At 34.6% G+C, this 23,251-nt stretch overlaps 1 protein-coding gene across 1 annotated transcript; it reads right to left on the bottom strand.

Moving 5' to 3' along the window:
- Positions 1-3,234: 3,234 nt before the first annotated feature.
- Positions 3,235-14,933, bottom strand: LOC133863278 (uncharacterized). The gene is made up of 4 exons (XM_062299233.1): positions 14,780-14,933; positions 11,497-11,591; positions 11,298-11,419; positions 3,235-3,322 (listed from the first exon to the last, which is right to left on the bottom strand). Exons 1-4 carry the CDS (start codon positions 14,931-14,933, stop codon positions 3,235-3,237), a joined length of 459 nt encoding a protein of 152 aa, XP_062155217.1.
- Between the last annotated feature and the right edge of the window lie 8,318 nt (positions 14,934-23,251).

Here is a 23,251-nt window from a genome sequence, read left to right as displayed (position 1 = left end):
TCATCGACACACAAACAACATTCTTGGCACAACTCTCAAGAACTTTGTGTAGTATCACACTAAGGTCTTGAAACCGGCCTTAATTCTCTTAATATGTCTGTGAAAATTCATGCTTGAGAGCTACCGAGAATGGGGCATAAACAGGCTTCAAATAGACAAAGGTGTTTTCTGAGTGGCGGTGTCTAAATAGGTAAGTTGGATGTTCGGACACGACTAGGGTCTCTTGACCTAATCGACTTCCATATACGAACATGAGTCCTTGGTGTTGCCAATGCAAGAGCTCATGTCTGTATCCTTAGTCAGATAGCTTAGGGGACAGTAAAACTTTAGCTGTTGTACTTGTATTTTTGAAGCATTCTTCAATATCTTCAATTGCATACATAAGTATACAACTACCTAGGGATGTAAATAAACTAGTCCATTTGACAACCTGCTCGATTTAGCCCGATCCGAACTCGAGCTCGATACTGTAGAAACTCGCTCGTTACTGTAGAAACCCGTTCAATTAGTAAGTGATACATATCCAACTCGCTCGACAAAGATCGATAAGGGCTCACAAGCTCAGCTCGTTTAAAGATTAACTAGATCGCTCTTTTGGCTCGTTAGTTCGACTTGTTAGCTCGTTCATATCTCTTATGTGTGTGTGTGTATAAATGAGTTATATAAATTTAAGCATGTGTATTAGTAGTTAAGTAATATATGTTATATATGTTACTTAATATTTATGTGTGTGTATTAGTTAACATACTAATTAGTTAGTTCATAAATTAACATATTATCTAGTTAATTAACATATACTAAGTAAATATAATTAACTTATATATATATATATATATATATATATATATATATATATATATGTATAGTATACTAGCTAAGTAAATATAGTGTTACATATTAATTATAATACTTCAATAATAGTATTTAGTATGTTAAACTAACATATTAAGTTATTAATAGTTAGTATATAAGTACACACACACACACACACACACACACACACACATATATATATATATATATATATATATATATAAACACACATATATCACATCACACATGGTTAACAATAGTTATATATTATACTTATATTATAGTTACTTAGTTACAGAATATATTAGACTTACTACTTGCTCATAATATACATATACCATATTTTATACTCTCTAGTTATAATAACATATTGTTAATTTGTTACTTATAGACTATGGTTATGTACTGTATTTTATAATATGCCTTATATAGTTACATATTATATATTTATGTTATTAATAAATGTATATAGGTTGTTTACAAACTCGGGCTTGAACTCCGCTTTGATCACACATTGAAAAATTTAATAGTCTAGCTTTAGCTCGAGCTCACATGAGTTTTAAACGAGATGAGCTTGAACACACATTTCATAGCTTGGCTTGAGTTTGAGCTCGACTATTTAAGCTCGACTCATAAACGAGCCAGTCTTGAAATCTTAAAGCTTGGCTCGGCTTGATTACATCCAACTACCCAATCCCCAAAAACATGAAAGTAAGATAAGTTTTGGACACTAATGAGCCAATTCCAAATACCTAACACTTGTGTCTTATGGAATGTTTTCAGTTTTTTTTTTCCCAGTAGCTTGGGCTATCTTGGGTTATATCTAGACGTAGTTAACTTGTTTGGGTGTTGGTAGTCTGTTGGTAGCACTCAAAGTGTTGTTGTGTGGAAGATTGTGCATTCTTTATATTGTCGTGTCTTTAGAGGGAAATAAATGATAAAAATTTTGAGGGTCGCGAGAGGACATTGGAGGAGCTTTTTCTTCTTTTTTTTCCTTCCCTTTTTGGATAACTGCATTTTTTTTATATATATAAATGCAACAGAAAATCAACGTTGCGACAACAAAAATCAGAAAGAAAAATAACAAAATAAAAGCAAATCAACAGTAAAACCTAATATAGACAGACAACTAGCACCTTACTACTCCGCAAAGAGACCACAAAGGCGGAAGTCGAGCAGGAATACAACCAGCGAAGTTGAAAGCGGCCCATGGTGGAAATCAAGAGTGTTAACAAGAGAACACCATAAAAACTCAGCTCCTGACTAGATTCCGAAAATACTGAAGGGACTAAGAGTTATATATACAACATATGAGAAATCTCCTTATAGGGTGGTGAGTCTGAAGCCCAACCGGATTAGGTGTTGTTGAAGCTCAGATGAGGACAACTGCATTTGTATCTCATTTGGTACTTAGTTTTCATGATTTTTTTTTTCTCCTTCCAGCTAAGTGTTTATCTTGTATATTTGTGTACTTGTGTGTGCTTTACACTTTTAATGATATCTCGATTACTTGTAAAAAAAGTTTTTTTCTTCTTCTTAATTTAATGAGTATTTATGTTTCAATTCACTTGAAGAGTATAAACATAAGGAATAAATTATGTTAGGAATAAGTCTCGTCAAATTGTTTTGGCATATAATGAATGATCCATTAAATTATTTTCTTTGATGTCGCGATGGATAAGGCTCCGCACAATTTGAGTAGTCCCATAGAGAGGAGGGTCGTAGGACTCACTTGTCCTAAGCAGACGATAGGGTAGTGAGTCCTATAACCTCCTCTCTACGGGGTGGCATGATTTGTTAGGTAGCCAATTTTAGGCATTCTAATCTTGTCATTACATCAAAATAATACATTATGACTTAACAAAAATATCTTAAAAAGGTGTTCGACGAAACACAAAACTAGGCCATTCATGAAAAGAGTAGGAGGTTTCTAATTTGTATGTGTGTAAGTTTGTAAAATATATAATTGTCTCTTATTGTCATTTGTATTTGTAAAAATAGTGTTACATTTTTCAATGAAATTATTAATAGATGGTTTAGATAAATTGTATGAAGAATAAAATTGATTCAAAGTTATATATATATATATATATATTGAGATTGGTTAAGAATTTAATTAGACCTTAATGTGTAACCAATTTTAACTTAGTCCACTTGGTACTTGGATGCTACAAAGTTGTAGCATAATTACACAAAGAAAATAGACTATTAATCCAATTGGTAGACGAAAGTATTACATGATTCCAATATGTCTTGCCCACAATCACACATAAAAAAGACTAGTACTAGTTAACCTCTATTTGATGGACATAATTATTTCTATATGTTGTATACCATATAGTATATTGGAAATGACCAAAATATAAGATAAGAGAATCCATTTAACTACATTCTTATGAGAAATTAAGCAGAAGAAAAGGTTCAGTGCTTAAGCTTGGGCCTCTTAACAATCATCACAGTACAGTGAGCATGGTGAGCACAATAGTCACTTATGCTGCCTAGAACCGCCCTGCAAAAGAGCACAATATTTGTGCATCATATATATAGCTAGAATAAAAGAAAATGACTACTTGTGTAGGGATGAAAGCATAAGCTATTTCTCCTTCTTATATTATCTCTTTTTCATTTTTTCTGGATAATGGAGTTGACACATTCCATTATATATATATAGAGGATGTCTATAATGACCCACCCTAAAGACATAATATTGTCCACTTTTTAGCACACTTGAACCAAACTTTCTAGCAGGTCACCCGTCCTGGTACTACTCTCACATAAGCACGCTTTAACTGCGGAGTTTTGATAGGTTCATGATCATTACGGCTTCAAAACATGTTATGTCAAGAATGATGCTCATATACATATAAGCACATCCACATTCCTATACCCAAGTGATGTGTGACGTCACAATTTCTCAATTTGCAATTTGATTCCAACCTGACCTCAACTACACTCATGCCCATCGGCACCATCGAGGAACAAGACAAGAAGGGCTAACAATTTTTTATACAAACTGCGGACCCAACATGAAAAATAGCGGGTTAGAGTTTTGTATAATTGGATTCGAGTCAATACGAGTCGACCAGAATTAATCTGTTTAATAAATAGGTCAATTCCGGATCAATCCACTTAATCCATTGGTGACCCGTATAAATAAAATCATTTTTTTTCCCAATTTCTATTTCTTTATTCGAATAGGCATAACTTTAATTGAATAATGGATAAATACATTTTTATTTTTATTTTTAAAAAAAGTTTTTTTTTTCTTCTTCTATTATTTTTGTTGTTGTATTAAAAAATATTTGGATTGTGATTGTTAATGGGATTTATTAGAGTTTGTTTTCAAATAATAGGTCAAGTGAGTCGTGTTCGGGTAAACCCAACACTACATGTTTATTAAATGGATTATGCGGGTCAAGTCAGGTTTAGTTATCTCAAAACCGGCCAGTTTAATAAACGAGTTATATAGCGGATAGTGTCGTGTCACCTGCTTATTTTAATGGGTCGTGTAAAGATTTGTTGGGTGGTCCATCCTACATGGAGGACCAACCCACATGAACCAAAAGAAACAAAGGTTGTAGCCTTTGTTTCTGCTAGCAAATAGCAAGTCACGCACAATGTGTGACTTGCGACCAAGACCAAAAAAGAAAAGAAAAAAAAAGGCATTCAGATTTTCCACCTGAGATAGAGAGAGAGAGAGAGAGAGAGAGAGAGAGAGAGAGGAAATAAGTTTTTGAGAGAGAGCTTCGAGCAAAACAGTGAGAGAAGAGAAGAAAATAAAGTTTTCTACATAGTCATTTCCATTAGAAATTGGAGGATCGTTTATGGTCTGATCTTGATGAAATTTTAGTATGTTGTTCCTGATGAGAGCTACGCATTGACTAGTGTCGATCGTTGGACTCCCTCTCCAGTTGCTTGGTTGTTCATCCCGACCTGGTGAGACATTTCTTTGTTCTTGTCGAAATCCACTTTTGAAGTGATGAATTTATGTTCTAATCCAAGAATGTATGTATTCTTGATGTGGTGATAACCTTTAGATATTGTTCTAAAGAAGACATTTGTAAGCCCATTATTGTTGATAGTGGAAGTTTTAAATGGTCTAGGTCCCATGGTTTTTCCCTTCACACCCGAGGGGTTTCCACGTAAAAATCTTGGTGTCTTGCTTGTGGATTGTTTGATTTATTTCTCTGTATTAGTTTTGGTGAGTTGATATTTTGGTGCTTGATTGACTATTTAATTTGCACAAAAAGGGGTAGATAATTTCCGTTGTATTTTTGTTATTGACATTCACCCCTAACAAAGTAGTATCAAGAGCTTTGGTTGTGAAGTTGTTGTGTAAATTAAATGGAGGAGTCATCTAATACCATGATTAAACTCACAGCTTCCAATTATTCAATTTGGAAGACTAGGATGGATGATATTTTGTATTGTAAATAATTGTTTGTGCCTATTGAGTTGAATGGGGTTAAACCGGATGCCAAAACCAATGATGAATGAAATAAATTAAATAGGAAAGTCGTCGAACATATTAGGCAGTGGGTTGATTAAAGTATCTTCCACCATGTAGCCAAAGAAGTTGATGCTTACATACTTTGGTTGAAATTAGAGTCTTTATGAGCAAAACACTACTTAGAACAAAGCTTTTATGATAAGAAGGCTTGTGAATTTGAAGTACAAAGATGGCAAAAGTTTTGTGGAGCACTTGAGTAATTTTTAGGGATTATTGAATGAGTTGTCTAACATGAAACTTGTGCTAGATGATGAGGTGCAAGCATTACTTATGTTGAGTTCTTTGCTGAACAGTTGAGAAACCTTTGTAGTGTCACTCAGCAATTCGACTCCCAACATTGTGATGACTATGGGTATGGTAAAAGATATCATGTTCAATGAAGAGACAAGAAGAAAATAGCAGGGTATTTCTTCTTATACAGGGGCACTTGTTACAGAAAAGCGGGGGAGAAGTAAAAGCAGAAAATCTCGTAGTGATGACAGTCGTGACAAGTCAAGGGGAAAGTCTAAGTCAAGAAAGCTTGGGCATATGAAGAGAGAGTGCATAAAATTTAAAAGGGAACAATTGAAAGAAAAATGTGAAGAACTGAAAGAAGAAAAAGACACTGCAGCAATTGCATCTGATGGTGATGATTAAGTTGTTTGTGAAGATGCTTATGTTAATCTCGCATGTCGTGAGTCTATGTGGGTAGTTAATACGATAGCTTCCTTTCATATTATGCCACATAGAGATTTCTTCTCTTCATACACTAGTGACAATTTTGGTTGGGTCAAGATGGGAAACGAAGCAAAGTGTGAAATTGTGGGCATCAGAGATATACAGTTAGAAACCAGTGTTGGGTGCAAATTGCTTCTCAAAGATGTTAGACATGTTCCTGAAATGTGCTTTAGTTTGATTTCCATTGGGAAACTTGATGATAAAGGTTACCATAATTACCTTGGAGGTGGACAATGGAAACTTTGTAAGGGTTTTCTTATTTTAGCCAGGGGGAAGAAGATTAACACTCTCTACAAGACAGAAGCAAGATTAGTCAAGGGAGATGTAAATGTTGTTGAGAATGAAACTTTCATTGAACTATGTCACAAGAGGCTTGGTCATATGAGTGATAAGGGACTTCAGGTTATTGCCAAAAAGTAGCTCATACCTAATATCAAAGGTACGCCACTAATGCCCTATACTCATTGTCTTGTTGGAAAACAAAGAAGATTTTCATTTCATAAATCTTCTCCATCAAGAAAGACTAATATTCTTGATTTAGTTCACATTGATGTCTGTACATGAACACTAAAACTCTTGGTGATGCACTTTATTATGTTACTTTTATCGATGATCACTCTAGAAACTGTGGGTTTTTGTTTTGAAAACTAAAGATCAAGTGTTGAATGTGTTCAAAGTCTTTCACATGAAGGTTGAAAGAGAAACTGGGAGACAGCTGAAATGTGTTCGAAGAGATAATGGTGGTGAATACAGAGGTCCGTTTAAAGAGTGCTACAGAAGCCATGGCATCATGCTTCAGAAAACTATGCCCAAGACTTCGCAGCATAATGGCGTAGCAGAGAGAATGAACAGAACTATTTGTGAAAGAATCAGATGTATGCTCTCTCATGCAAAATTACCTAAATTCTTTTGGGGTGAGTCAGTGAAGACTCTAGTTGACTTGATTAATCTTTCTTCGTCATTTCCTTTGGATTGTGACTTTCCTCAAAGGGTGTGGACAGAGAAAGATGTTTCTTTTGAGCACTTGAGAGTGTTTGGCTGCAGGACATTTGTTCATGTTCCTAGTGATGAGAGGTCCAAGCTTGATAGCAAAGCTAAACAATGTATCTTCCTAGGTTATGGACATGAGGAGTTTGGCTACAGATTTTGGGATCTAGTTACTAAGAAAATTATACGAAGCAGAGATGTTGTTTTCATTGAAGATCAAACCATTGAAGACATGGAACAGACTAAAAAGCCAGAGTCTTTTTGTGAAGAACATGTTGATTTGGTTCCAGGTGTTCCTCCTTGTGTGACATATGATGAACGTAGGAGAGATATACAAGAAGAACAGGTTGACACAGTTGGTAGAAATGATGAACCCACAGTTGATAATGTGGAGTCAAAAGAGCACCTAGAGCAAGCTTCCTTAGAGCCATCCACTAGGATTCAGTTGAGGAGATCTATCAGAAAGCGCCAACCTTCCAGAAGATATTCAGTTGATGAGTATGTATTATTTTCTGATGGGGGGAGCCAGAAAGTTATTAGGAGGTTATGCTACATGACCAGAAAAATGAGTGGCAAGAAGAGTTGAAATCTTTGCATGAGAACCACATATATGACTTGGTGGAATTGCCTAAGGACAAGAGAGTACTCAAGAATAAATGGGTGTTCAGATGCAAGATTGAACAAAACAGATCACAACCAAGGTACAAGGCACAACTTGTTGTAAAGGGGTTTAGTCAGTAGAAGGGTATTGACTTTGAAGAAATTTTTTTCAGTTGTGGTGAAGATGTCTTCTATCAGAGTTGTTCTAGGTTTGGCTACCAATATGAATTTGGAGATTGAACAGCTTGATGTGAAGATTGCTTTCCTCCATGGTGACTTGGAGAAGGAAATATATATGGAGCAACCAAAGGAGTTTACAACTAGAGGCAAGGAACATCTAGTATGTCAGTTGAAAAAGAGCTTGTACGAACTCAAGCAAGCACCAAGACAGTGGTACAAGAAATTCGAGTACTTTATGGTTGAGCATGGGTATGACATAACTACTTTATAATTATTGTGTATTTATGAAGAAGTTCTCAGATGAAGAATTTATTATTCTCTTGCTATACGTTGACGACATGTTGATAGTTGGTCGTGACACTGGCAAAATTGACAGATTGAAGGATTTGAGTATGTCCTTTGCTATGAAGGACTTGGAACCCGCAAGACAGATTCGTGGTATGAAGATCTCTCATGACAGGAAAAATGCAAGATTGTGACTATCACAAGAGAGTTATATTGAGAAGGTATTGGACAAGTTCAACATGAGCAAGGCAAAATCGATGAGCTCTCCACTTGTAGGTCATTTGAAACTAAGTTCAAAGCAAAGTCCTACAAGTGAGAAAGAAAATGAAGAAATGAAGAAAGTGCCTTATGCTTCAATTGTGGGTAGCTTGATGTCTGCCATGGTGTGCATGAGGCCTGATATCGCTCATGTTGTTGGAGTTGTCAGTCGGTTCCTTTCTAATCCTGACAAAGAATATTGGGCAGCTGTGAAATGGATTCTCAGGTATCTTAGAGGTACTCCGAGGGTATGTTTGTGCTTCGATAGCGATAAGTAGGTGCTTGATAGGTTTACATATGCAAATATGGCTAGTGATATTGATTCCAGAAAGTTTACTTCAGGGTATCTTATCACTTATTCAGGGGGAGCAATGTCATGGCAATCCAGATTGCATAAATGTGTTGCTTTGTCTACTACAAAGGCTGAGTACATTGCTATAGCAGAAGCTGCCAAAGAGTTGTTATGGATGAAAAAGTTATTGCAAGAACTGGGTCTACAACAATAGAGGTATTTGCTTCACTATGACAGTTAGAATGCCATTCATATCAGTAAGAATTCCACTTTCCACTCAAGATCGAAACATATTGATGTTAAGTATCATTGGATTCGTGATGCACTAGATGAGAAATTGTTAAAGATTGAGAAAATTCATACCAATGATAATGGTTCAGATATATGACAAAAACGTTGTCTATGTAAAAGCTTGAAACTTACAGAACAGAAGCAGGCTTGGTGGAGCCCCCCACGTAGTCAGGAGGGGGATATTTGTTGGGTGGTCCCTCCTACGTGGAGGACCAACCCACATGAGCCAAAAGAAACAAAGGTTGTCGCCTTTGTTTCTGCTGGCAAAGAGCAAGACCAAAAAAGAAAAGAAGAAAAAAAGGCATGCAGATTTTCAGCCGGAGATAGAGAGAGAGGAAATAAGTTTTCAAGAGAGAGCTTCGAGCAAAATAGTGAGAGAAGAGAAGAAAATAGAGTTTTCTACATAGTCATTTTCGTCAGCGATTGGAAGATTGTTTATGGTTCGATCTTGAAGAAAATTTAGAATGTTGTTCCCAACGAGAGCTACGTATTGACTGGTGTCGATCGTTGGACTCCCTCTCTAGTTGCTTAGTTGTTCATCCCCACTTGGTGAGACCTTTCTTTGTTCTTGTTGGAATCTACTCTTGAAGTGATGAATTTATGTTTTAATGCAATAATGTATATATTCTTGATATGGTGATAACCTCTAGATATTATTCTAGAGAAGGCATTTGTAAGCCCATTATTGTTGATAGTTGAAGTTTTAAATGGACTAGGTCCCGTGATTTTTCCTTTCACACTGGAGGGTTTTCCACGTAAAAATCTTGGTGTCTTGCTTGTGGGATGTTTGATTTATTTCTCTGCATTGTTTTTGGTGAGTTGATATTTTGGTGCTAGATTGACTATTTAATTTGCACAAATAGGGGTAAATAATTTTCGTTGTGTTTTTGTTATTAACATTTACCCCTAACAAAGTGGTATTAGAGCTTTGGTTGTGAAGTTGTTGTGTAAATTAAATGAATGAGTCATCTAATAGCATGATTAAACTCACAGCTTCTAATTATTCAATTTGAAAGACTAAGATGGACGATATTTTGTATTGTAAAGAATTGTTTGAGCCTATTTAGTTGAATGGGGTTAAACTGGATGCCAAAACCGATGATGAATGGAAGAAATTAAATAGGAAAGTCGTCGGACATATTAGGCAGTGGGTTCATCAAAGTATCTTCCATCATGTAACCAAAGAAGTTGATGCTTACATACTTTGGTTGAAATTAGAGTCTTTATGAGCAAAACACTGCTTAGAACAAAGCTTTAATGATAAGAAGGCTTGTGAATTTGAAGTACAAAGATGACAAAAGTGTTACAGAGCGTTTGAGTAATTTTCAAGGATTATTGAATGAGTTGTCTAGCATGAAACTTGTGCTAGATGATGAGGTGCAAGCATTACTTATGTTGAATTCTTTGCTGAACAGTTGGAAAACCTTGGTAGTGTCACTCGGCAATTCGGCTCCCAACTCGGCAATTGGGTATGGTAAAAGACAGCATGTTCAATGAAGAGGCAAGAAGAAAAGAGTAGGATATTTCTTGTCATACAGAGGCACTTGTTACAGAAAAATTGGGGAAAAGTAAAAGCAGAAAATCTCGTAGTTATGATAGTCGGTACAAGTCAAGGGGAAAGTCCAAGTCAAGAAAAGAGATAAAATGTTTTCACTGTGGCAAGCCTGGGCATATGAAGAAAGGGTGCAGAAAATTTAAAAGGGAACAGTTGAAAGAAAATTGTGGAGAACCGAAAGAAGAAAAAGGCATTGCAACAGTTGCATCTGATGGTGATAATTTAGTTGTTTGTGAAGATGCTTATGTTAATCTCGCATGTCATGAGTCTATGCGAGTTAGTTGATAAGGCAGCTTCCTTTCATATTATGCCACATAGAGTTTTCTACTTTTCCTACACCAATGGCAATTCTAGTTGGCTCAGGATGTGAAACAGAGCAAAGTGTGAAATTGTGAACCCGTAGGAGAGATGTACAAGAAGAACTGGTTGACACAGTTGGTAGAAATGGTGAACCCGTAGTTGATAATGTGGAGTTAAAAGAGCACCTAGAGCAAGCTTCCTTGTAGCCATCCACTGGGATTCAATTTAGGAGATTTACTATAGAGTGGTCTTGGGCCTTTCTCAACCCTAAAAGCTAACTTATGAGGTGAAACTTTCTCTCACACTTATAAACTGACCACCCAGCCATTTCCATAACCGATGTGGGATAAATCCCAACAAGATTTTAACCTGCAAGTCGACGTGATCAAGCTGGGCACAAGCCACCAACTCGGATTGGCAGCCAAGACGACAAGCTCATGACTATTGGATGAAGAGTAGTGAAACCAATGTCCGCTAGAATGGAATTGGTATAGATCGATCAGTCATACCTTTTCACTAACCCATAACCATGACTACCCACTACCAGAATTGTTGCGTGGTGTCTGTCTACAGCATCGCAAAGAACATTCCTGGGATCTCCTTCAACTATTTCCATGGACACATCATCAACCTGCATCATAGCAATTATTATTCAATAATTCTTCTACTTAATGATACTATAAAATGCAAAACGCATGTTATTCTTACCGATTTATCGCTGCACATGGCCTTGGCCTTTTCAATCGTCCAAGTCGCTGTCCTTTTCAAATCTGTCTCCATAAGAGTCACAAATTCTCCAGATCCTGTTCAAGACAAGATTACAGAGTACAGATTGATCTTTGTCAGTGTACAAACAACTAGAGTGGTTGGAGAATCAGAGAGTGTCGGTTTGGAGAATGGTAATGAGGAAGGAAATGAATGTGTTTTTTTAAGGAGGTCGACTATTGAGCCGAAATGGTCTTAAGTAAAAAAGAAAACATGTAATGAATATTGAATATGTTAAAATTTTCAAAATTTATGATTTTTATTTGATTGTCCGTTTGGATATTTTTTACGGTTTAAAATTTAATTAAATAATTAAATTTATTCTTTTTCTGTTGACTTAAGTTTGAAGACAATTTGCGATTTAACAAACTTAACTCTTAAAACAATTAATAATTTAACATGATTACGAGTTGGAACATATCTTATTGAGCAACAAATGCATGTATTGGTGCATATATATATATATACTTACTGTAACAAAAAAATTAAGATGCAAAACATGTAAACTCTCTTAACCATACTTTGAGCTTTCAAACATATAAAACGTTGGGGACGGAACCATAAAGTATTTTGGGTAGGGCCAAGTCGCCAAGACATGAATTACAAATATATTAAAATAGGAGTAGGGGTCAAATATATTAAGATTGAAGATGAAATAAATATATAAAAATAAAATTGGCGTCAACTTATTTTTGACAAAAAAAAGTTTTTTTTTAAAAAAATACAATATAAGTGTTTCATAACACATCAAATTTCAGTCAAAACATCTATAAAAATGGAACCCGTCATTTTTTTGAATCCCGAAAATCAAATTTAAGCTATTTAATAATTCTAATCCTTACCCATTTTTTTTTCTTTTTTGATTAACCCAAAAACATTCCTAGTAGCCTCACCAAATTTTACTAGCCAAAATAATTAAAAATCACTTTTCTTTATTTTGGTGAGCCAACTTTTTTAAAGCACTCAAGTAGCCTCATCATTTTAATTATTCGATCACTATCACCATTACATTTAAATAATACTTTTTTAGATTTCTTTATTTTTCTACATTTAATCTTTTTTGAATGTTTGTCTTTTCCTAACGGTCATATTTTTTTTTAACATTGTTTCGTTTTTTGAAAAAGTTTTATGGTTTATTTTGATAAAATGTATTACTAGTCAAGACCACATTTAAAAATCTATTTAAATAATTGATATTCGAAAATAATTTCCAGTATTTGAAAAGCTCCCGAAATTTTTTTTGTTTTATATTGATAACATAAACTTTTAAAAATATTACCAAATAGACGTTCAACATGTCAAAGTTTGGTCGGATTGTAAAGAAAGAAAAGAAGAAAAGAAGAAAAAAAAGAAAAAGAGAGAAATCACAATTTTTATAGTTTTGTAATGATTTCGTGAGTAAATAGTACTCATCAAAATTAGTGAGTACTTTTCACTCACCAATTTTTTTTGTTTAAATTAGTAAGGCTGCTAGGAGTGGCTTTTATGCGTTTTCATCAAATTTTTTTGGTTAAATTGGTGAGGCTATTATGAATGCTCACTTGGACCACTTTCCCAACCCCAAACTTCCAAGCTATCATTTACGAATATCATGATTCAAAGAAACAAAACTCACTCACAAATCACAATATGACAAATTGACAATGATTCTACTTTCACACATTTTTTTAAAGGGTTAAAGCATGGACGATGAGGTTAGGTTAGATGACGACGATTTTCAAAAATTTTGTTTAGGTCTTTAATTTTTTTTTTGCTTGTAGTCTTGTGGATTGTAGTTTGGCTAGAGGGCTTTTTTTTTTTTTTTTTTTTTAAGGTTTAAATGGGTCAAAAAATTTATTGGGTAGGGCAAGATAATTTGTTGAGAATGGGACAATGACCTATTTAGATTTTTTCTTTCAACCTATAATTTTTTTTTTTTTTTGGGGGGGGGGGGGAAGAACCGGAGAAGGGGAGGGCAGAGAAGAGCAGACTAGTTAGCAAAAGGTATGTAGAAGTTTAAACGTTAACAAATTAATAAGGAAAATATATATATATATAAAGTGACCCATTAAACTATTGAAGTGTGTCAAAAATGCAACTTCTTTTATTATATTCCTATAATACACTTACTCTCTTTAAAACTAAAAAAAAAAAAAAAAAAATAATAAAATAAAAACCTAAACTAAACAATTTTTTTTTAAAAAAATAAAACCAAAAGGGGGGGGATTAATAGAATATATATATATATTGGATAAATGAAAATTCAGTTCATTTAATTGGTTTAAATTACAAATCGCTTTATGTAGTATAAAAAATAATTTAGAGGTCCTCAGAGTAGGCTCAAATAACAATTTAGTCTCTGCTGTCAAATTATATCAAAACACTTGATAAATTCCGTTGGTGTACCACGTTAGTACCAGTAGAATGATGACACGTGTTACTCTTAATAATATATATATATATATATATATATATATATATAATTAAAAACTTAAAAAATTAATTAATTATTTATTTATTTATTTTAAAATAAAAAAAAATTAAAAAAAAAAAAAGAAAAGAAAGAAAGGGAAAATGGGTGGCCACCCCTGACCAAAGGATTGGTTGCGCGGCCCCCTCCCCCAATGGGGTGGCGATAGTGTTCACCCCCTACCCTCCCCCACCAATAATTTTTTAAGTTTTTAATTTTAATATAATTATATTTTTTTTTTTATTATGAGTAACATATGTAATTATTCTATTGGTGCTGATATAGCACGCTAACGGAATCCATCAAGTATTTAGACAAAATTTAACTGCAGAGATTAAATTGTTATTTTAGCCTACCTTGAAGACTTATGAATTATGTTTTTATACCGCAATGAGTGATTTATAATTTAGGTTATCCGCAATGATTGATTTTGCATTTATCCTTTTTTTTTATTCAGCAATGAGCGATTTATAATTTAGACCAATCACATAAACTAATTTTGCATTTATCCATTTTTTTCTTCTTTTTTGTTTAAAAAATAGTTTAGTTTAGTGTATTTTTTTTAAGAGAATAAATGTCTTATAGGAATATAATAAAAAAAAAAAAAGCATTTTTTACGCACCATAATAATTTGATGAGTCACTTTAACCCACTTATCACTTCATGGGGCTATTTTAAAAGCGAATTTTAGTTGAGAGAGTTTATATATATATATATATATTTGACGGAAAAACACAGAAAACCAAAAGTGATAGTGGGATAGTAGATTAGCTTTACCAATTTCACCCATTCCGAGCAAAGAAGCCGGCGAAGGTCTGGCGTGAATGACATGGAGCTTGAAAGAATGGCCCACGTTAGGAGCAAAAAAATGGTTCAGCGTCCACTCCAGAGCATAGAAGCTATGCTCACTCTCGTCCAAAGCCACCAACATCACTGGATTGTTCACCATTGTTGCACAAACTACAGCTCGCGCGCGCTCCTCTTCAACTCTCTCCGTCTCTTATTCCTTCTCTGGCCGGGTTTAAGAATATGAAGAACTAGCTTGTTGTTGAAGTGCTTAATTTGCCTTGCATGCCTACTATTTATAGCACGTTTTAGTTACTATTTAGTGGTTCTAGACTCTCATGTGGAGGCATGAGTTGGACTGATCGAATCACTACTGATTTAATATAACTGCGTGTCTGATTGGCAGTGGGGTTTGAGAGTATGAGATGGTTTCGACGGTGGTGATCTAAGGAGGAGCTGGGGTCGTGGGGGGAGTAGGATGTACTTGATAGGAACTTTGGAGGTGGTTTGTGCTAACAGTTTCTATGTAAATGGACGGACATGGGATGGCGGGAAAATTGTGGTGGGGGTCTATTGAGTTGCTGATCTAGACCGTTGGTACGGTCAATCTAGAGTTTCAAGTTTCAAGTTTCAACCCATGACCCATGGGCCATGAGGGCCTTCCGCAGGAGAAACAAAAGGTTGGTTTTCGGTTTTGGTTTAATGGGCGCAATACAGAGTTGAACCAAACCCCAGCTATGTTTGTTTATGTTTTTATTTTCTGTAATATGTTTTCAGTTTTTAAAATAAATATATTAACAAAAAATTCAAAATATAAAATACTCTTCGAAATATAATTTTTTTTTTTTTATTATTTTTAGAAATATTTTGACAAAACAAATGCTTAACTTTTGTAGGAGTAAGAGCTAACTTATTATTTAAAAAATAAAAAAGAATAATGCTCCGTTTGTTTCGGTGTAAAATGGTTTCCGTCGTAAAATATTTTCAGGAAAGTCATTTTTCAGAAAATTATTTTTTGTCGAAATCATTTTTCGGTGTTTGGCGCGTACGGAAAATTACAAATATTTTTTATATTTTAATTTAATCATATTAATTTAAAATAATTAAATTTTACTCACAAAATAAAAAATGTTAATATAAAATAATATAAAAATATATTTTTATATTTGACAGATACAAATTCCGGCGAAAGATTTGTGCCAGATTCCAGCAATCTTTGTCGGAATTCGGCACAAAACGGCCGGATCCTGGCCAGTTGACCGGAAGCTGGCCGTCCTAGCCAGCTGGCCGGGATCCTGCCATTCTGGGGGGATCCCGGTTGAACAGGCCGGATCTGTCCAGGATCCCGGCCAGATGGCCAGAGATTCGGCCAGAATGGCCGGATCGGGGAAGATGGTCGGGGATCCGGCCGTTCTGGCTAGATCTCGGCCGGATCCGACCAGTATCCCAGCCAGATAGCCGGAGATCCGATAGCTCCAGCAAGATTTCGGCCAGTCTGGTCAAAATCTGGCATGGTACAGCTAGAATCCGACGATGGTTGCTGGACATCGCCGGATTCCAACATAATTTGTCGGATTCTGGCACCGACCGGTATTGGAATCCGGTGATAGTCAATTGTTTGAACATAAATGCCGACTGCATTGTTTAAAAGAGAGTCAATTGATTTACGCTTTTAAAAAACGAAAATCATTTTCCGAAATTTATTAAGCATTTTTTGTCAAACGGAAATCATTTTCCGGTTGATCATTATTTTTGCCCCTACCAAACACCGAAAAATACCGAAATCATTTTTCAGAAATCATTTTACACAGAAACAAATGGAGTTTCAGGTGATCATGTGGCCACTTGCGCGGCCACCCTGACTGACTTTTTTTTTTTTTTTTTTTTCCCTTCTCTTCTTAATATTTTTTTTATTTGTCATAAGTACGGTTCAACATTTGTTTGAATTTCTCAAAATAAGTAGAAGTACTCTATAGAAAACATTTCTCAAATGATGACCCCATAAAAAAACATTTCTAAAAACAACTTTTACCTTTAAATCACATTAGAATAGTTTTTCAAACCAAAAATTAAAAAACACCCTAAAAAAATACATTAACAATATGAGAAATGCTAGAACTTCTTCTAGTGTCCTTTTGGGGTTCTTCTATGCTAACATGACATATTGTTTTTAATAAAGAAAAATTACAATTTGATTTCTCTCTTCTATTTTTATTAAAAAATATTGGATGTCATGTCAGTACAGAAAGACCTCATAAAGACACTAGAAGGAACTCTAACATTCCTCTTAACAATATAGTATGATAGATACTTGTTAGGATCCTCCATATATCTTGCCTTATTTGGTTATTGCACATGTCAACATTGAGGATCCTCTTACCATATTTTTCATGTAATAATTTTCCTAACATTATTTTTCTTATTTTGCATGTTTTGCACATTGTACTGCCAAGCTATATTCAACTATAAATAGACTATGTTGCTGTATAGTTTTACCTATAAATCATTTTGTTTTTAAATTCTCTCCTTCTTTCTCCCTTCTTTTTTTACATGGTATCAAATTCTTTTTTTTTTTTTTTTTTTTTTTTGTAGTTTTCAATAGTGGTGGAAAGCTCTCATTCACCTATGCACATTCTCTTCACGGTTTGAGTATCTATGGATGTTATTTTATTAAATAAATAGTACTCTTAGATTGTACTAATGCCAATCTACATCGTGTAACACTCGAGTCTGACCATTTGTTCAAAGGTTTATTTTTATATTTGGTTTTGGATCCAATGATTTTTGTAACCGGCACAACCAAGTTTGATTGGTGGTCACTATAGACAAACATCATTAATGGCGTAGGCCACTTGAGATCGGACTTGGTCGGGCTGCTAATGATGGACGATAGCATACAACATGTAATGCACCAGTATTGTATTATAGGTCCATCGGGACAATGCCAACCCTGCCGGTAAGGGGTTAATATCTCGGTTAAACTATATGGTGTTGAGCTATAACATGATTCTTTTATTACAACATATATTATATTTATACTTCATCTATGATGACATTGTCAAATGATAACTCCAATATTACACTTCTGTATCTAATTTATAAATAACTGAGTTCACTAAATGATAACCTATCATCATTTGTATTATTACTCACTAAGTTCTTGACTTACGCTTGTATCTTTTCCAACTATAAAACATATGTTTTTTATAGCTGAACTACCTTTATATATTGGATTTGAGATGGACCTTGAAGAATATGCGGTTGTTTGGCGTAGTGATATCAATCCAGCTAATGCATAAAGACTGATTGCAGGATTTTGAAGACCGCTCATAATAATTAATATTTTTTGGTGATGTTGTAGGCTTTGGATTTGAGGCTCGATTATGTATTAAGATTTAGTTTTGATCTTTTATATCGATGATATATATGTATAGTGTGATTTCACTTAATGTAGAGACTCTTGGTACATGCTTTGGTTGTAAAAATTAATGTTGATAGAATATCCTATGTTTCCATCACGTAGTATTCTCTTTTTAAGAAGTAAAGATCTCTGAGTCTTATTCTTTATGGAATGAGATTGGGAGGAGAATCGTAGAGTTAATTACTAGTTAATTAATTTCACGGGGCGTTACACAACCATTTGGTCTGCTAAGGCTTCCAAAGTGCTTAGGAGAGAGAGAGAGAGAGAGAGAGAGAGAGAGAGAGAGAGAAATGTGGTAGCTTTAAGGTGGATTTTGGGAGATCAAGGCCCCACGAGGTGAGAATAATTGTTCTTGCTTGTGTTTCTTGTGTTATTTATTGTCTTTCCCGTAATTGGTTGTGTGTGCGCGCCCGCGTGTTCGGTTCGTTTTAGGTGTTTTAAGTATGGGATCTAGAGAAAGGCTTATGATTTTTTTTTTTCTTTTTCTTTTTCTTTTTTTTAAAAAAAAAAAAAAAAAAAAAAAAAAAAAAAAAAAACTACCTTTAAGTTGTTTGTTGTTTTAATTGAACCAAATAGGTTTGCGATGTCTTAGAAATTGGACCTATTCTATAATAAAAAAAATTAGGTTGTAAAACTTTTCAACACCTAAGTCTTTTTAAGTAAGTTATGAAAACGTCACATGCAAGTTCACCATGCCATGCTTACGAATTTCATGGATAAAGAATTCAAGGATCAACCCAAGAGCACCATCACCAAGGATGTCACCACAACGTACTAAAGTTGGTTGTTCCAGTGGACTCCTGAGAACATCGTCATCTTGACGTGCTTGTAACACCTCAAAATTAATTAATTTAAAATAATTAACTTTGAGCGTTACTCGTAGTGGCCTTACACTAATTAACTTGTAATTAGTTGGATTCACTACACAAACACTAATTATCATAGTAAACTATTGCGGAAAGCGGAAAAGAATGATCTCAAACAAAAATGATTTAGAATTTCTATCTAACTACATAAACCTAACAATACGAGCCATTTGCTAAGCATCTTTACCCTAGCGAAACGCTCAACTCTATAGTTTGTCAACTTGCTAATCTGTAAAACTCTGGGCGTTTCACGGTGAAAAAGTGATAACTGCGTAAGTCGATGACTCAGTGAGTAAATTATCACGAAACTTGTTATGTGACAAGCCTTGGGTATCAAAACGTATTCTATCAACTTGATAATTGAGAAAATCATGGATTTTACAAAATTGATAAGTGTTGCTTATGTTATTATGCCAATAATGAAAATTGGTTTATTTTGAGATAAGACAAGCATATTTCCGGTTACAATCCACAATATGATTTAATACAAAAATCATGCAAGTGAGAATTTATACGTAAATATACATAGTCATAAATTTTATCCATATGGTCTACTCAAATCCTGAACCCCTTTTTGATAGGGTTGTTGTTGTCCCGATGGACCTGTAGACGTACTGTAGCTTTAATACAACACTGGTGCCCTGGATGTTGCCTCGTATCGTCCATTACTAGTAGCCCGACTGGGTCCGACCCCGGGTGGCTCACCCTACTAATGATGTCTGTCCATATAAATAGTGACCACAAATCAAGTATGGATGTGCCGATCAAACTAAAACCATTGGATCCAAGGCCAAACAAAAACATAAATCTCTTGACCATAGGGACAAGCCCTTATACATATGTGTCTGCCATCCGTATATGACAATCCACACTTATATGTTCATTTATCATAAATAATTTAATAAGTAAATATTTGTTTCGATGTAGTTATAAACATTAGGTTCATAACATAATCTCTTAATAAAAGTACGAATTTAAAGGATGCTCAGTTTATCAACATATTGAGTTGTAAAACGTTTTACTATTCCGTAAGTATTTACTTACCTTGAGCAATAATTCTCATTTTCAGGCGTCCTAACCTCCATGTCATTGCAATACATACCCTAATATTAGACATGCAGCACACTAAAAACCCTAATCTTACGGGCGAACCCTAATTATACATTAAGCAACCTTATAATTAGTTATTGCCTTGATTGATCATTCGTTCTCAAGGGTTGATCCTTCAATCTGCATGCATCGATTGTTCGGCCTTGCGGGTGGAATGTTAGATGACTGCTAGATCTAACAAACCACTTAGCAATTCTTCCTAAGCCATTATTCAAACTCAATCACCAATCCTAACAGTACAGAGGGTCTAACAATCACAAACAACTGGCCATAACATGTTAAACACAAATCATGAATCCATTAATATTGACAAAAGACATAGAAGTTCAAACCCTTTTTTGAATTTCTTAAGCCTTTGATAACAAATTGAAATGAGCGTAAAAAAATGTAATGTGACATGTATTTAAGTATTGTTTATAGTAAAGAAACCGGGTTTTTAAATCTAAAGCTTCCATGCATAGATTTATTCTTCCTCTAAGAAAAAATTGTACCTTTAATGTTATGAAACTAGCAATATGTTTAAGCATATTAAGATATATATATATAAGATAAATAATAGGAAAAATTATGCTTAAAATGAAAAAATAGGTTGGATTTAACCTCTTACCACAAGGGAAGGAGCATCTCTAAGCTTTGAGAAGAAATCCACCAAAGAAACCCTCTCTCTTTTTAGGGTTTGGTTTGAGAAAATGAGGCGAAATGGGACCCAAGCAGGGGCATATCTAGGTGAAGGCTTGGGGGGGTCCACCCCCCAGCCCCAAACTTTTCCAAAAAAAATAAATAATAATAATAAATTGAGTTTTACTCCTAATTTTTTTAGTTTTGGCCCCCTAATTTTTTTTTTTTCAATTTGACCCCCCCCAAAGTCTAAAAGCTGGCTCCGCCCCTGGTCGACCCAAGGCTTATCCTATGTCCTTAAATAAGACTCCATGCATGCATAAAAGAAAATTTAAAATTTTCCAAATATGTTGTCATCAATCGTTCCAACTTGGATCTTGAACGTTCGAGGACAGCTGGCTTCGATCATTTGAAGTTGAATGCAATTATTAACCAGTATCTACATAATAGGTAATGGGCCTTTTGAACTTCTAGTAGAGCAAATTTTAAACGATTTTAAAAATATTTTAAATATGTTTTTAGTGTTTTGGGTATGTTTTAGGTTTTTTTTAAGCCCTAATGTTTTAAATGAAATCTATATCTTGATTCCACATTTCATCTTTAAAACCTAAATTAAATCCTATACTAATTACCAAAGGTCTATTGAATTTGTTATATATGTAAGGGTATGTGGATGCGGTTAATAAGCCCATCCGCTTAATAAAAAATCACTATCCGCATCTACATATGTGGTTAGTGGTTTTTACTAACCACGTCCGTATATGCGGATAGCGGTTAGTTGCGATTAATAATATTTCGCTTGTACAACCCTAGTGAGAATCATTGTTATTGCTTGTGTTTCTCGTGTTATTTATTGTCTTTGCCATTGTAGGTTGTGTGTGTGTGTGTTGGGGAGGGGGGGGGGTTCATTTTGGGTCTTCTGAGCTTGAGATATAGAGAAAGGTTTAACTTTTTTAAAGAAAAACCATACCTTTAAGTTGTTTGTTGTTTTAATCGGACTAAATAGGTTTAATTCCAAGCTCTAAGCTCTATAAAGGGTGGATGAGGACTGTCAATCGAATATTTTGTTATTGTTGATAATGGTGGGTTTGTAAAGTTGGTGAGTTGTAGTTTTGATGCGTAAAGAATTCGACTCTAGGTGTTTAAAGATATTAGATGAGTTAAAGGGGAAACTTTTTTGAGTCTTAGAACCTCTAGAGGCCTCATCTGAGCTAAAATTGAGTTTTTTCAGAGGTTAGAGACAATGAACAATGTCTTAATCAATCACTATAAGTCACTTTTCAAGTAGGGATCAGCACTAAGCAGGGTTGATCGATCACTGTTAATCATTGTTAGAGTAGGGATCAACATTGAGTAGTTTTGATTGATCACTGCTTGGTGGTTGATCACCCATGATCCAGAATGCTTGTTTTTGTCTATTTTGAGTTATAGGGTTAGGTTTTTAGCCTGATAAAACCTTTTAACGTTAAGGTGTTTCGTAGATGTCGGAATTGGTAAGTTCGAGGAAGTATACCAGATCTAGGTGATTAAAACTTGCGTGAAACTATTTTCCAACATTTTTAAGCTTGTTTATTTCGATATCCAACACGCATATTTTGTACAGACATGAAATACTTTGTGATTTAATGTTGTAAACCCTGGGTTTCTAATTAAAGATTTGATATTATGAGAAATGTTACGGTACCAAATCTTTTACCAAGAGATTGGTACCAAGATAATGTGGAGCTTATTCATTTGAGAGGATAAAAACAATTAATAAAAATAAATTCTACAATTTATAATAATAAGCTCTACATAATCTTGGTACACATCTCTTGATTAAAGATTTGGTACCTCTTGCATTTCTCATGAATGATTATGTGACTTGCAATGCTATTTTACAATGGTAATACATGATAATGTGTTGGTGTGACATAATCATTTGATAATGTGTAATTTATTGTGAAAGAAATCTATAGCATGTGCATACTAAATTATACAAATTGACCTTATGGCCCAGTTGTTATGTGTGTTAGTTTCTACTCTCGATCCGAGTGTTATTATGACTGATGCAGCCATCCACAAATGATGGTCACACCCTATAGTACCACTAGTTGTGTGGATCACCCGGGATGGACCAGGTCAGACAACTAGTGATGGTTGGCCATTGTACCTCGTCGAGGCACTGAGCCTGTACTAGTGTCCTACAGGACATGTAAACCTTACCGTGGAGGGAAAATGGCTCGAATAGACCATAGTTGGGCGAGTTATGACCCATGTTATAATTATATGTACATTGTATACTTGTGCATTAACGTGATTTTCTACCTTACCATATTGAGAGACATTGTTGCATGTGTGATCTCACTTTTATGTCTCAAAATTTTGGTATCACTACGTAACTGTGTTTCATGTCTGATCTATATACTAAGTCGTGAACTTACACTTTATTTTTTTTCACCTGTAAAA

The sequence above is a fragment of the Alnus glutinosa genome, chromosome 1, assembly GCF_958979055.1.
Source record: "Alnus glutinosa chromosome 1, dhAlnGlut1.1, whole genome shotgun sequence".
NCBI lineage: Eukaryota > Viridiplantae > Streptophyta > Magnoliopsida > Fagales > Betulaceae > Alnus > Alnus glutinosa.
Note: the sequence above shows the minus strand (reverse complement) of the source record. Positions and strands in the feature narration are given on the sequence as shown.

Excerpts from the sequence above, each read along its gene's own strand:
- LOC133863278 (XM_062299233.1), bottom strand. The coding sequence starts at position 14,933 with ATGTTGGTGGCTTTGGACGAGAGTGAGCATAGCTTCTATGCTCTGGAG. Across the intron at positions 11,592-14,779 it reads GCTCGGAATGGGTGAAATTG|GATCTGGAGAATTTGTGACT; the intron begins GTAAAGCTAATC and ends TGTCTTGAACAG. Across the intron at positions 3,323-11,297 it reads GGTTATGGGTTAGTGAAAAG|GGCGGTTCTAGGCAGCATAA; the intron begins GTATGACTGATC and ends GCTCTTTTGCAG.